Below are 14,279 nucleotides of genomic sequence, written 5' to 3' on the forward strand. Positions count from 1 at the left end.
CCCAGGGGTACAGTTATTTATGAAAGCAGTGCAATGGAGTTGAGTGACTGAGTGAAAGAGATTGTTTGGGAGTGAGAACTTTTAGAAACTTTCAATGTTTGGCATTTTAAGGATGCATTTGTGCAATTTGTGCACAACCAAGTCCCTTAGCTGAAGACTGTAACTACCAACTGTGGTATGGCATGGTCAGTAGTGGTCAGTCCAATTTTCCAGAGTTTCAATCAAAGCCGTAGGATCTGCTTGGAGATTAGAATTAGATAAAATGTTGACATTTTACTCCCACAGACGACCCAGACGCCATCCCTGATTGGTCGAATGCGTTGCCCCCGGAGACGGGCCACCACCCGCTCACCGGCCGCTGGGGCCACTACCTGCCCCTGTGGAACAACGAGGACCCCTATGGGGAGCAATGGGAACTGCAGGAAGGTTTGCTATATAAAAATATGCATCTCAAACCAGTTTAAGTCAACAGAAAGCACATCTTCCATTGGCCATAACAAGCCACACAGATGCCAGTTACAACTGACAACTCAGGAGATAACTAAAATCTATTCTAGTTGGACATGTGCTCACTATAGAAAGGATTCTTAATGCTTGTGTAAAAAGTATAACAGTAGCTAATATTGCATGTTATAATTTTCTCTTTCGACCCTCAGCTGAAGAAAACGAGAACAACGATCCGTACGCAGACTTTGATCGTATCGAGCTGAAGAAGCTGGCGTCCAAGTACAAGAACATCAGCCGGCCGTACCCGGTCGTGGTGGGCAGGGTTCTGGCCAGGGGGAGGGCACACCACTACGGCAAACCTGGCAGGGACAAGGTTAGGGAAGAAACATTTTGCGCATTTTAAAATAGTTCATTAGTTTTACTCAGAAAATCAGCCTCGCCGCATGTACAAAACAAGCTGAATAACAATACAATTGTTGTATGGCAAATACAAAATAAAATATGAAAAAAATAACAATTACAATACATGATGAAGAAACACACAAACAAAGTTATACGAAATGCCTTTCAATGAACACTAAAGTAAAGATAGGAACGTCCTAACAGTATTACTAAAAATGAAGTAGGAGGACAAGACAAAAAACAGAGAGGCTAAGGCTAAAGGAAAGCTTGCCTTTGATAATCACTCCTTGAAACTGTGTGCCAGGCCTGGTCCTTGCCAAGGTACCTTGTACAGACTTTCCCGTCAGTGACCACTCTCATGTTGATCTTTCACTTCCAGTCCAGCATTGAACTAACTTAAAATAACTGTGTTCTTATACAGTAACAATTAATGAAATGAAACCGGACCTCAGAAAAGTTTTTTTTAGTCAGTAATCATCTCTGAAACTCTGTAATGAATATACATGCTATGTGTGATATTAGTTGTAGTAACTTGTACATGTACTTATGAATGCTTCCACAGGAAAAGTGGACCTATCAGGGCTACCTTGAGCTGGGAGACTCATCAGGCACAGCCTCCATGGTGCTATGGGGTTCCACAGTTCCTGCCCTGTACAACAAACTGGAGGTGGGTGTTGTGTGGCCTTATTTGAGAGAACTGTTAGTCAGACTCAGACAATGCAATTTAGCTTTTAAACATTGGAAAACACAAGCCAAGGGGGCTAGTACACGACAGCATACTTTTAGCTAGGATTTCATTATAGGGGTCCAAATTTTTTAGTGACTGAGATGCACCGCACAGCAAACCCTACAACCTGTGTGTCAGGGCATCGACCTTCCATGGTTCTGAGTTTTAGAGAATCATAAGTTAAAATGGTGCATTCTGAGGTATACTGAGGGGCAAATTGCTGCTCAGAGAAGTCACAGTCTTCAACTGGTCAATCAGAATTTCATGCTTGTCAGAGGATCTGCTCCCCACGGTAAGGGCCCCTTCAGGCAGTGGCTATTGTGTGTTTTCAGCTTCTCTATACTCATCTTAGATTCTGTAAGTGCTATAAAATAAGTTCCTGTGTACTCATCATTTGTAACCTTTACTCATCCTTGATCACACATGTTGTCCCCAGGTCGGAGCTGTAGTAAAAGTAGAGAACTACACCGTCCGCCAGGGCTTCGCCCTCCGTTCTCGTCCCGCGCTACACAACACCCAGCTCCCCTGCCTCAACATCGAGCTCAACATCAACTCCCGCAAGCCCGCTGCCGTGGTAACCGTCGTCCCCGACAACCAGGTGGACCCGGAGTGGGATCTCCCAGATGTGAAGTACAAGTTCGTGAGGAGTTCGGAGTTAGCGATGACAGAGGATCAGGCGATCGTGGATGTGCTCGGTCTGAGTACGTTTGTGGGCAGGTGGGTGTTAGTCTTCCCAAATTCTGCTTGTGATGTCATGTAGACATGAAGCTGATACAGTATTCTCAGATATTACAATGCAGTCAGAATAATTATGCGCAAAGCTGCCAATAGATGATGATGTGTGTGTGTGTATGTCTGTATGAGTGTGTGTGTGTGTGTGTGTGTGTGTGTGTGTGTGTGTGTGTGTGTGTGCATGTGCATGTGCATGGGTGTGTGTTTGTGTATGAATGTATGAGTGTGTTTGTGTATGAGTCTACATGTGTGTGTGTGTGTGTGTGTTTGTACATATACATGATTTGTGTGTGCATATGTTTCTGTGATGTTTAATGGGCACAATATGTCATTGTGATAAATCCTCATCACTTATCACACATTTTTGCCTGTAACTTAAGTCTTGAAGCATTAAGGGGTGAAGTCTGCCATCCCTGAAAGCCTTGTTAACATGTTATTTTTGTTTCTTCACCCCCAGATGGGAGCGGCTCCGCCGGCCGATGTGCCCGCAGTTCTGGCAGTCGCGCTGGGTCCACGTGACGGACCAGACCAGCGCGGTACCCATGGTCCTCCAGCTGTTCGCCACCTCGCAGCCCCGTATCCATGACAACATCACGGCGGGGCACATCGTGGTCGCCACGCACATGAGGGTCATGCAGAGCACTGTGGGAAGGGAGAAGAAGAAGTTTGTTTACCTGACGACCACCAGAGAGAGTCAGGTCAGTTTATGTTATACGGAAACACTTTTTTCTGGAAATTAGCTTGTGTTTTTAGAACTCTCACACTCACTTTCATTATGTAAACCTTGGACCTAAAAGTGGATGAATGTACATGTAGACTGAAGGTGGACTTACTTGTTTCAAAGGGGGAGTTAGTCCTGGAGTAAGTCCACCCCAATATTTGCCACATTTGATTTTGTCTAATTTTCTGCTTAAGTTTTTGTTCTTTACATTTCATTTAATTCTATTGTAAAACCAAATAGTGTTACACTAATGGTGATCCAATTTTAAGTATCAGACTGAGTGTAAAACTACAGTAGCTTATGTAAGGGGGTGTTTTGATAGTGACCTTGATCTTGAAGACGTCCCTTACCAGAGTTCGAAGAAAAGCTGCTCCCCAGGTTATATTATATCGGCCCCGGTTGGGGCTTTGCGCAGGAGAAAAGAAAAAAGGCACCTGTAAAAAAATTCTCTTCCTGCCTTACACACTACCTTACAGGTGTACACTACAGGGTTCCATGGTTACCATGGCTACCGTACGGAACAAGCCCTACACGACCTTGCTGATTGGCTGCAGAGTGGCCAGGCCAGGCAGTGTGCCCTGAAGGCTGTGATTGGAGGTTGCTATGGTTACCCACCACTCCCTCCCACCCTGGAAGAGTACAAGGCTGGACAAGGGGAAGAGAAAGATGTCAAGGTGACAACAGCAAAAATTGTGATGAAGAAAGAATACTTAAGAATCTCCTTCAAGAAAAATTCCCTGCTAAGAAGGGTTTTCAACAAAAGTTATTCAAACCTCGTCAGGATCCCTGCGTGCAGGAATGTTAGTGATTTGAACAAAATTCTTTTAATCTGTAGCTCTTGATCAAGCATTCTCAAATGAATTTTGTTAATCATAAAAGCAACTTTTAGCTGGAGAGAAGAGAATTTTAGGAAACTGCATCTGGCTTGCTTTGCATTGGGCTAAAAGTAATATTCAGTTGCCTTTACTTCTTTTTGTGTTTCTTTTCTGTTTATTTAATCATTTGTTTATTGGTATGGCTGTTCAGCATGTACAGCCAGGGCTGCCCAAGTAGCCTGTGGCTGTTACAAAGAGCAAGACACATTTTTTCTGATGACAACTAATGAGAAAATCATGCTATAAAGAGTTTTTGCCAATGTTTTTATCTGCAATACTGATGTTCTTGATTGACTGCCATAAATACATGAATAAAAACTGTGCTTTTAATAATTTTGAACATATCATTGTATCTACTGTATGTACCTGAACACCTTTGACCTTTAACCCCAGGTGACCCCATTGCACCACCTGCCTGCAGAGTTGTCCTCCCTACACTACTGTGAAGGGAAAAGGCTTGTTGTCCAGGGAACCATCGCTATGGTAACCTACATGCCACACCCACAGGAAGCAACAGACAGGTAAGGTTATGTTGTAGAAGGCTATTTACTCATAGTGCTGGAAAAATTGTTTTTCTGCATTGTTTGACTCCAAAAATGAAGCCCAAAGTCCTTAACCTCACAAAATTTTTTTTTTTTAAGCCCCATCAAAGAAGTGTGGTGTAATATGCCACTTAACTCTGAGAATTCTACACTTTTCATGTGATATTTTCAAAGCTTTTTCAAGTGAAGCCAGCAATGGCCATTCCCTTCTTGTTTTTCTTCCCACAGAGAACAACATAATAATAGACAAGAAAGAGAGAATAACAGAGGACAACTACAGAACGATCAAGAACAACAGCAGAACAACCAAGAACAGTTGCAGAATGAAAGAGAACGATTACAGAATGACAGAACAGTACAAAACGGGGCACAGACAGCCTCTACTTCTACCAGCACCAGACCTGTCCCCTCTACCAGTCACGATCTTTCCTCGTCAGATGAGGACATCTTTAGCCCCATTTCCGAGAGGCTGAGGTCAAGGTCGCAGGAAAGGTCGCCCATGACGAAGGGTGGACCCGTGACTCGTGCAAGGTCAAAGGATATGGACTATCAATGGCAGCCGGTCAGTCTACTGAAGAGACCTGGAAGAAAAGATATGAGGTACAACTACAAGCAGAATGTTTGTGATTTTTTTTCCAAGCTTTTCTAGAAAAATTGTAACAGAGCTGAAATAGATTCCTGATCGTGATGTTTTATTGATTGGGCCTAATTTAATGTCTTACTCTTTGTTAATAGATTTTCCTTCAATTTTGGTCCTAAATTGCCACCTTAAAAAGGTAGTTAAACTGATTTCTTTTAAATCATCCAGAAATTGAGCACAACTGATCAGTGTTACATTTCTCCTAAATCCAGAAGTTAGAAAAAACTGATCAATGTCAATTATTTCTCCTTATGTACCAGTCCAGAAGTAGATAACAACTGATTGATCTTAATGAAGTTAATCATATTTCTCCTAAAATCAACTGATTAATCTTTTTATTTCTCCTTAATCCCTACCCCAGGAAAGCAGTGCGAGTGTTCGAGGAGCCCGAGACAGAGGACGCCGGTCCGAAGAGGAAGGTGAAGAAAAAACGAGGAAGGCCTGCACGTGGTCGGACGGACACGACAGCGGGGCCGTCCGGACAGCAGGAGTCTGCAGGGGGGACATCGGAGAGGGAAATTGACATAGACATCGAACTAGAGCCTCTTAGAGAAGATGAAGATCAAGCCATGGTACAGTCTACATTTTGTAATAGTGGGCCAATAGATTTGTGGTACATATTGAAAAATCTATCAATGCTTTGTATTCTTTAAGGTGATTGAAAGTTAAGAAGAAGAAGTGGAAGAAACGTGTTTTCCTTCCATAAACCTTTAGGTTAACACAAAAAAAGGAGTTTCCCCGAAAAGAAAAGATACTAGTATCAAGGGAACTTTTTTTCCAGAAAGTTATGAGTGACACCAAAAATTGCCATTGATACACTTATTTTTACTAGATGTTTTTTTTTTAAATCTGTAAGTTGTAACAGCTGATCATTCAATGTGTTTCCTCAGACAGTGAATGTGATCCAGTTGCCCCCTGCTCTGCCACGCCTAACGACAGGGCGGCTCCACCCGCTGACCACGCCCCGAGTCTGGCACCCGAGGCACTCAGACCTGGCCAGGGAGGCGCTACGTCTGCAGACTTCCGAACTGAGACCTGCCAGACAAGACAACACAAGTAAGTGGCACAACTTCTGCTTTTGTAGTTGATGGCTTAAGATGGTTTGATTATGTCCCAAATGCAGAATTCCCTCAAGTTTTAATGTATTTCATCTTGATCTGAGTGACATTCAAAACACCTGGTTTGCTGACTGAGTTCAAGTTGGTAAAAGCCACAAGACGATACATATTATTATGACTTACTCTGTTTAACATACAGTGTACTATTTCAAAACAAAGCAATGTTAGATGACAGATGTAACCCTTTACCCATACTGCTTGATATGGTAGCACTGCATTGTTAGCCATATCAGCCATCCAGCAGCATTATAGCTCCCGAAGTCTCTTCTGTCCTCTCAGCAAATTTGCGGAGAGGACAGAACGGACTTGGGAGCTATAATACGACTGGATACCAGGCTACTGCATTGTATCTATTTGGAAATTTCAGAAACACACCGACAACACACATTGACAAATGCAAAACATTGTTATCCATATACATCCTCTTTCCCTACAGGAGTAGAAGACATGCCTGTTCCTAATGATGAGAGCTATTACATCATCACCCTCCTCGGGTTAAACAATGACGTTGCCGTGGACATGCTGTTCTTTCCCGTGAGAAACAGCGACCATCGGGCAGCGTACAGCCACGACCACGACGGGTCATTCCTTGCCATGTTGGAAAATGGCGGCATGGCGATGAACACAGAGGACCTGGGACTTCCCTCGCATGAAGAGTTGTTGGACGTACGTCTGGTCTGTGTGCTGGACTGCTTTTCTCACGGAGGGGACAATGTCGAACTGGTGCTCAACAGGGCCTACAGGGTCAGGTAGCGACCTTGACGTCAGGGTCAGGCAGTGAACTTTGCACTTGACCTTGTACAAGGATAACCATTAGTGACCATGTGGACAATCCTGTTGTTACTACATTCTGGAGCTTAAAGATAACAACATCTATAGCACAAGGATGACTACAACACATCAGGGCATCCAATCACAGCACTGTTAACACTGCAAGATGTAAGATCAGCCAATCAGGGCAGTTCTTACATCAAGTCTTGTGATCACACTTTGTGATGACCAATCAGTGCCTTGCCTTGAGCACAATGCCATGAGATGGCCAATCAAATTGTGTGGTTCTGACTGTTGCCATGGCTACTATAAATGGTCCCACAGTTTCATTGTTGTCAGATCACCTATACTTCAAGAAATGATGATATCTTTGTTGTGGTATAAAACTAAACAACACCTAGTTGGTTGATCGTTTATGGTTGAATGTCCAAAGTACATCGTGCCAATGGTTTTATATGTATATATCAATTCAATGCTGGCATGGTCAATTATATCTACTTATATATTTGCTTCTATTCAGCCACAATGTTCCTTGAATGTTTTCCTAAGAATTTAGTACTCTTATCTTCTCGATACATGTGTGTGTAAAGGGAATTCTTTTTAAGGGTTCTAACAATGTTTTATATCTTTAAACTTAAGCCTAACATTCGTGTACATATGTTCTCCATATGCTAACCCTCATGAACTACAAAACAGTGTTTTTACAAATATTCACTATGTACAAGAAGTACAAGTTGGCACAGGTATAAGAATTGCAAGTTGCAACCATTTTTTACATACATATTTATAGACTAGTGCAAAGTCCCATGGATGTTTTCAGTTATTTGAGAAGATTACAAATAAACATTCGTCCATCTTTGTCTATGTGACTTGATTTATTCCATTTTAAGAGTCATTGCACGAGAAAACCAGGCAATACCAGGCAGAGGCCGGAAGATGGGGGTCGGCCAAATCGACTGAAACTTTTTATGTGTGATAGGTATGTGGAACTATGAACAGCCATATACTTAAAACCCTCCAGCTATTTTTCGTTATGGCGTTCTGGGACCCCCCTCAGGGACCCTCCAAAATCCAACAATTTATGCCTGAAAATTACTGAAATTTCGATGGCTATTCTGAAAAATCTAATTAAGGTACGAACAAAAGTTTTGCATTTCCATATAGCATGGGGTTTAAAGTGTTACAGACCAAAAGTTGAAGATGATGCATTAAAGATAAGAGGGTGTGCAAGGGGGTTACCTGAACCATTGAAAGCAGAATTTTTGTCACTGTAAATTTTAGTCATTTTTAAGGCGCAATAAAATCTATGCGCAGCGGGTCTGGTGAATGGTTTTAATGTTGATAGAGAGAGGAACATCTACTTATTCAAAAACAATCGTCGTCTAATTGGGCCATACATAACGCGAGCCGTGAGAGGGGGGTCTTTATGGGGATTTTTCGGGTTTTGGTCTTTAGTAAATCGGGTGATTATATTACTCTATGGGGGGTAAGTCATGGCGAATGTTTGCGAAGTTGTTTGTGAACCATGCATAATTGTAGAAATATCATGATTAATTGGCGATATTAATTTGGGCTCCATATGGGGGATTTGGGGATACTATAAAATTAATTTTGCTGATTTTATACATGTTTACTGTTACTTTTTAATGTTATTAAACTGGTATCTGTTCCTAAATTACTTTTTACCTACCAGCTATGTCGTACATAATGTGAAGGCTCTACATGGGGGTTACCAGGACTCCACAAATGTGATACCATTTAATAGAAAGGGCACATGCAGGCGGATATACTTCATACATATTGAGAATCATAGAACAAGACCACAACAAAGGTCAAGATTAACGCTTTTGGGGATGGATACGTGTACATTATACTTTTTTTCATCAATATGAGTGCATTATAGGTACTGCTATAGACAAACAGCATTACATCAATGGTTTGTTAATATGCCTGACTATTCATTCACCACTATAAGGTCATGCTGATTTGTGGAACTGATATGAGTATACGAATACAGAAATGCCCGGAAAAAGTTGCCTTTCTCATGTCAATATTCAATAAGGCTATTTAAATGATGACCACATGTCAACTACGGTATACCATAGCGCACAGTTTAGGTTACAAAGTGCTGTACATCAATTGCTATTCATTCATTACCGTAAGGACAAACCAAAAACGAAATATATGACAAACCCTTTACATATAGAACAATTTTAGTATCAAGTAAACTGTCGAGACGCAAATTCAAACGCAGAAGACAGTTCACTTTTGTTTAAGTGGTGATATAGCACTTTTTTGACGCTACGAAAGAATAAATTAAAGTAACAAATTACAAAAATTACAGCTAAGCAGGTTACAATATTGGGCCTTTCAGTAGCACAGAGACAGCATGGAAGCACAGAATTTGTGGCCACTAACATGGAGTCAATTAACTAAATTTAGATGGAGTGCTTTCAAGAGATTTTGTACCCAATTGCAATATGTCTAGTATTAGGTCCTACCAGGGTCTGTTAGCAATTACAGCTAAATGTTTAATCAGATTTTTAAAATCTAATGTAGTTCTTTGTAAAGGATTCGTCAAAGACTTTTTGGCTTGTGGTGTGCACATCAATTATAAGCTTTTTTCATTGTCAGAAAAAAAAACATTTAGATTTAAACCATACTATAATTCATACAAAGCAGCTACAAAATGAGCAAATCATCATCAGTCACTGTGTTCTGCATATAGTCTGGGAAGTCCTATAGCTGCATTCAGTCTTTCTGCATATAATGAGCAAATATATGCCGTAGATTGCAAACACATCAGCAAACGTTAATTTGTACTAATTACTAAAAATGCCAACGTCAATTCCAAGGTCAAACGAGAAGATGTGATAGAACGAAAATGAAGAATCTGTTGTTTGGTATATCTTACCCTGTTTGTCATTTGTTCAGCTTTCCTGACCACACCACCTCACCATAATGGGTGCAAATTTTTTCGGCCATTTTTTTATTAGCCTACTTGCATCAGTTCCCTAATCAGCATGACCTTATGGTGGTGAATGAATAGTCAGGCATGTTTAACAAACCATTGATGTAATGCTGTTTGTCTATAGCAGTACTTATAGTGCACCCGCATTGATGAAAAAAGTATAATGTACACGTATCCATCCCCAAAAGCATTAATCTTGACCTTTGTTGTGGTCTTGTTCTATGTTATTTTTCAATATGCATGAAGTATATCCGCATCCATGTGCCCTTTCTATTAAATGGTATCACATTTGTGGAGTCCTGGTAACCCCCATGTAGAGCCTCCTCATTATGCATAACATAGCTGGTATGAACAAGAAATTTAGGATCAGATACCAGATTAATAACATTAAAAAGTAACAGTAAACATGTATATAATAAGCATAATGCCTTTTATAGTATCCCCAAATCCCCCATATGGAGCCCAAATTAATATTGGCTATCAATCATGATATTTAATCTTAAATAAACATCTTATTAACGAATTATGATAACAATCAGTTTGAATGTTGAGAATTTTTTTAAATTCCGATAAATATTTTGCTTAATCTTGATCGTTTTGGTTGATTCTATATTTTTTACTTGATGCTGATAACTGTTTCGTTTTTGATTATGCCCTTGTCGAATATTGATCGTAATATTGCATTAAGGTATGTCTCGTCCAAATATCTGACGCGATTTTTTGTTCAATCCTTATTAATTTAAAAAAACCATTTCCATAATACTGATTATAATTTTGCTTGATCTTTACCTTCATTCGTTTTGATAATTCGGATTTCCCGTCTCGGGTTATTTCCTGTTAATCAAACCAAACATGAATGTTTCATCTTGATTATTTATCATCCTGATTATCTCTTTTCGATCTGGATAATCTTTTGTTTAACCCTGATTATCATTGTTTTTAAATCCAGATTGTCGTTTTCTTTCATCCTAATTATCGTTTTGGCCTTTGCTTGATCCTAATCTTCGTTTTGATAGATTGGATTTTTCGTCTGAATCTCTGAGAGCGAAGTCTCTGCGTAGGGCTGGATTGTAGGATAACCCTGACCGTCCTCGGCTTGTTCCCCCGCACTTTGTGATGTGCCATCGTCGGTCTGTTCCTCGTCAGCTTGCGGTGTACCGGAGGTGTTTGCCCGGTACACGGGGTTCGCCATGGCGCGTACCGCCACCAACCCCGCGTTCCCCGTCCCCTGTAGAATCCTGCACGTCGCTCCCAAGTGACGTTTGCAGCAGACGAAGATGAAGGACAAAATACAGCTCAAGGCAAAACCGCAGACGAAGGCCAGCACAACACGGATGCTCAAAACGCTTGCAGTATCACCGTTCTGTTTACGAGGACGGGTGATCATGGTGACGGTAGCCATGGTGATTGTAGATGGCCATAATGGCTTGTCCGTAAAGTTCTTTGTAGTCTCGTAAGTACTTTTCAAATCTCGTTTATTTTCGGTAGATTTGAATGAAGAGTAGAGGCGCTCCGTAGTCAGTGATGGTTTGTTGTCCCTTGTAGCAGATTCGCTATGGCTATGGCTATGTTTATGATTATGGTTATGGTGATTGTGACCATAAGGGCCCTTTTTGTTCGTCTCTTGTGCTCGACTGCCACTGAAGTCTTTACAAACCCATTTTTCTGCCCCTCCTTTTTTGTCAGGGCACTCTGAGATTGACGGACTGTTGCCAATTCCCAATGCAACGACTACCACTACAAACGGAAAGAAAGAACTTCTGAATTTCATGACGTGCCCGTTTTTTAACTAGAAGCTATTGATGCAGAAAGTTGTATAAATTGGACTAGACTGGATAACTTAACGTCTTATATATACGTCTTGTGTTGGTCGAAGTATCGGGGTTATGGAATGTTCAAAAATTTAGTTAAATCCTAGAACTGTTGTAGAGTGTAACACGTTTCCATAGAGTACAGCAGGGGCCTACCCACAAAACAGCCTTCAAAAAGATTTGCAGTTAAAATATCCACAGGTTAATTGTGAAGGTCGTTTGGTGAACTGTATATATTTGTTGCTGCACCGTGTGTCTGCGAAACTGGTATGTTATGCTGAAGGGCGGTTATACCGGCTATATGATACTCCGAAGGGCGGTAATACCGAATATACAATACTCCGAAGGGCTGTTATACCGGCTATACGATACTCCAAAGACAGTTGTATACGGTCTGTACAGATACCTAGAAGGGCAGCTATATCCACTATACAGATATGGATACAGGTTTTAAAATCAAATTTCCAATCTCAGTTTGCCTAGTTGTTGTCTTAGGCAATTCTAAATCTACGATGCGTAATCATGCCTTTCGTACAAATCCGTTTGTGTTGATATCAATTCACATAGATCTGATTCTGTAAGAAACAAAAGAGAAAAAGAATTGTTATATTTTACCTAGACTTGAATTATTCAAGATTGGTTCAGAATGGGGGAGGTATTTCTATAGAAAATCGTTTGGCATGTATTAATGTATGACCATGTTCCATTTGGATGTGACTTTAATATGAGATTGTCTGCGGCGGCGTCATATCGTATGCAATTGCGATCGCTACCACACGACAGTGGTATTCTTTCAGTCATGAATATTACTTTACCTTTAGGTTTAGGGAGAGAAAAATTCAATTCAGGCTTACAGACACAACAATAGCAACAATAAACGAGTATTTTCCCTTTTTTCTCCGTTTTTTTCTTAGAATAAGTATTTTGTCCATATTAATGATTATTGGTGAATTTGGAATAAAACAAATATATATAATTTAGAATAATATGTAAAGCATCGCGACATGAACACACATGCACACACTCACACAAACACGCACAGACAAAGAAATTGACACATACACATAACATGTTGTACGGAAGGAATAAAAACATACGTGACATTGGAAAATCCCCTTTTTGTAGGAAAATGAACAGATATTTGCGAGTGATATTGTAAATATTGTAAAATGGCGTAGAACTCTAACTAACGGTCCGAATCAAAGTCCTAAAAATGCTATCAGAATTAGCTGACTTCCGCCCTTTCATGCATAAATCCAAGAAAACACAAACACACAAAATATAAAACTTCTTCGGGTTGAAGTGAAAAACGTACCAAAAATCGCAATGATTCATATGTTGACGACACCATTCCATCTGTTTCGAGATGAAAAGTGAAACAATTGTCTTTGTTCCCTCGGCAAAGAAGCACAAATTAAATCTTTCTGTGAAAATTAATGGCCATAGAATGTAAAGAACACGAGAAACAGACACCCCCCCTCCCAAGAGATTCTCGATTTAGCGTGTTCACAGACAACACACACACCAACACACGCATGCACGCACGCACACACACACACACACACACACACACACACACACACACACACGAACATAAACACACAGACTTGTACGCACACACACCACACATGCACACACTAACACACTAACACGCATTAGCATATGCACACATACACACGCGCTCACGCATGCAGAAAGAGAGAGAGAGAGAGAAGAGGGAGAGGAAAAGGAAGGGAGAGAGAGAGAGAGAGAGAGAGAGAGAGAGAGAGAGATATGAATTATTGTGAGACATAACACATTTACCTGGGGCGCCTGAGAAGCACATAAAACTTGTCCTGACGTCAATGCAGGCGATGTAGCGAATGTATCCTTTGCCTCCTAGCCTCTCGTTCAGGACGTATGCAAATGTTTTACGATGCTGATGTACAAATTTATATTCTAGACGAACACGTTCACCGGGTAGCCTAATCACCGATCAGCCAACCGGCTTATATATCCATGCACATCTTGCAGTTCAACGACAGGCAAAGTCATTTTCTTTACGCGAGTTGTCTGGGAGGTAATTTGAGATTTGATACGCAAGAGACTGACGTGAGATTGAAAAGGTCACACAAACACACGTCACAACTTGACATGAATGGCGTCTTCACCAGACAAATGTTTGTCACCACGACACTTTTTTTTGCAGCAACTTTCGATACTGTTTGGGCTAGGGGTGGGTACGGTACAGTATACCGGTACAATAGCTTTTTTGTCTTGTTGGACCGGTCAAGAAAAAAAATCAGTTTACCGTATGTTGGACCGATTCGATAATAAACAGATTATACCAATTAACAGGCGTTCACGTATTTAAGGGCTTACCGGTCCAAGAAAATAAGACTGAGGTAGAGGACAATTGAAATTTATAGTTTTACCAAGCTTCTGCAGTTAGTGTGGCTTACATGACTCGAATAGTATTTTAAAAGTCAAAAATAATCTTTAGTAGCGAAATGGACCATTGTTTGTGTATCGTCTGCACAAAG

General features: G+C 40.8%; 1 protein-coding gene across 2 annotated transcripts in view; it reads left to right on the forward strand.

Annotated features, from left to right (window-relative positions):
* Nucleotides 1-7,838, forward strand: part of LOC118403287 (RPA-related protein RADX-like) — an 11,760-nt gene extending 3,922 nt beyond the window's left edge. For both annotated transcript variants that reach the window (XM_035801937.1, XM_035801936.1), the window contains exons 4-14: nt 286-426; nt 657-820; nt 1,412-1,516; nt 2,013-2,293; nt 2,766-3,006; nt 3,506-3,703; nt 4,298-4,425; nt 4,675-5,046; nt 5,448-5,658; nt 5,977-6,142; nt 6,641-7,838. In XM_035801937.1, coding sequence (XP_035657830.1) covers nt 286-426; nt 657-820; nt 1,412-1,516; nt 2,013-2,293; nt 2,766-3,006; nt 3,506-3,703; nt 4,298-4,425; nt 4,675-5,046; nt 5,448-5,658; nt 5,977-6,142; nt 6,641-6,957 — 2,324 coding nt within the window. In that variant the 3' untranslated portion in view covers nt 6,958-7,838. The remainder of the gene's footprint in view (nt 1-285; nt 427-656; nt 821-1,411; nt 1,517-2,012; nt 2,294-2,765; nt 3,007-3,505; nt 3,704-4,297; nt 4,426-4,674; nt 5,047-5,447; nt 5,659-5,976; nt 6,143-6,640) is intronic.
* The last annotated feature ends 6,441 nt before the right edge of the window (nt 7,839-14,279 follow it).

This window comes from Branchiostoma floridae, chromosome 16, assembly GCF_000003815.2.
Source record: "Branchiostoma floridae strain S238N-H82 chromosome 16, Bfl_VNyyK, whole genome shotgun sequence".
NCBI lineage: Eukaryota > Metazoa > Chordata > Leptocardii > Amphioxiformes > Branchiostomatidae > Branchiostoma > Branchiostoma floridae.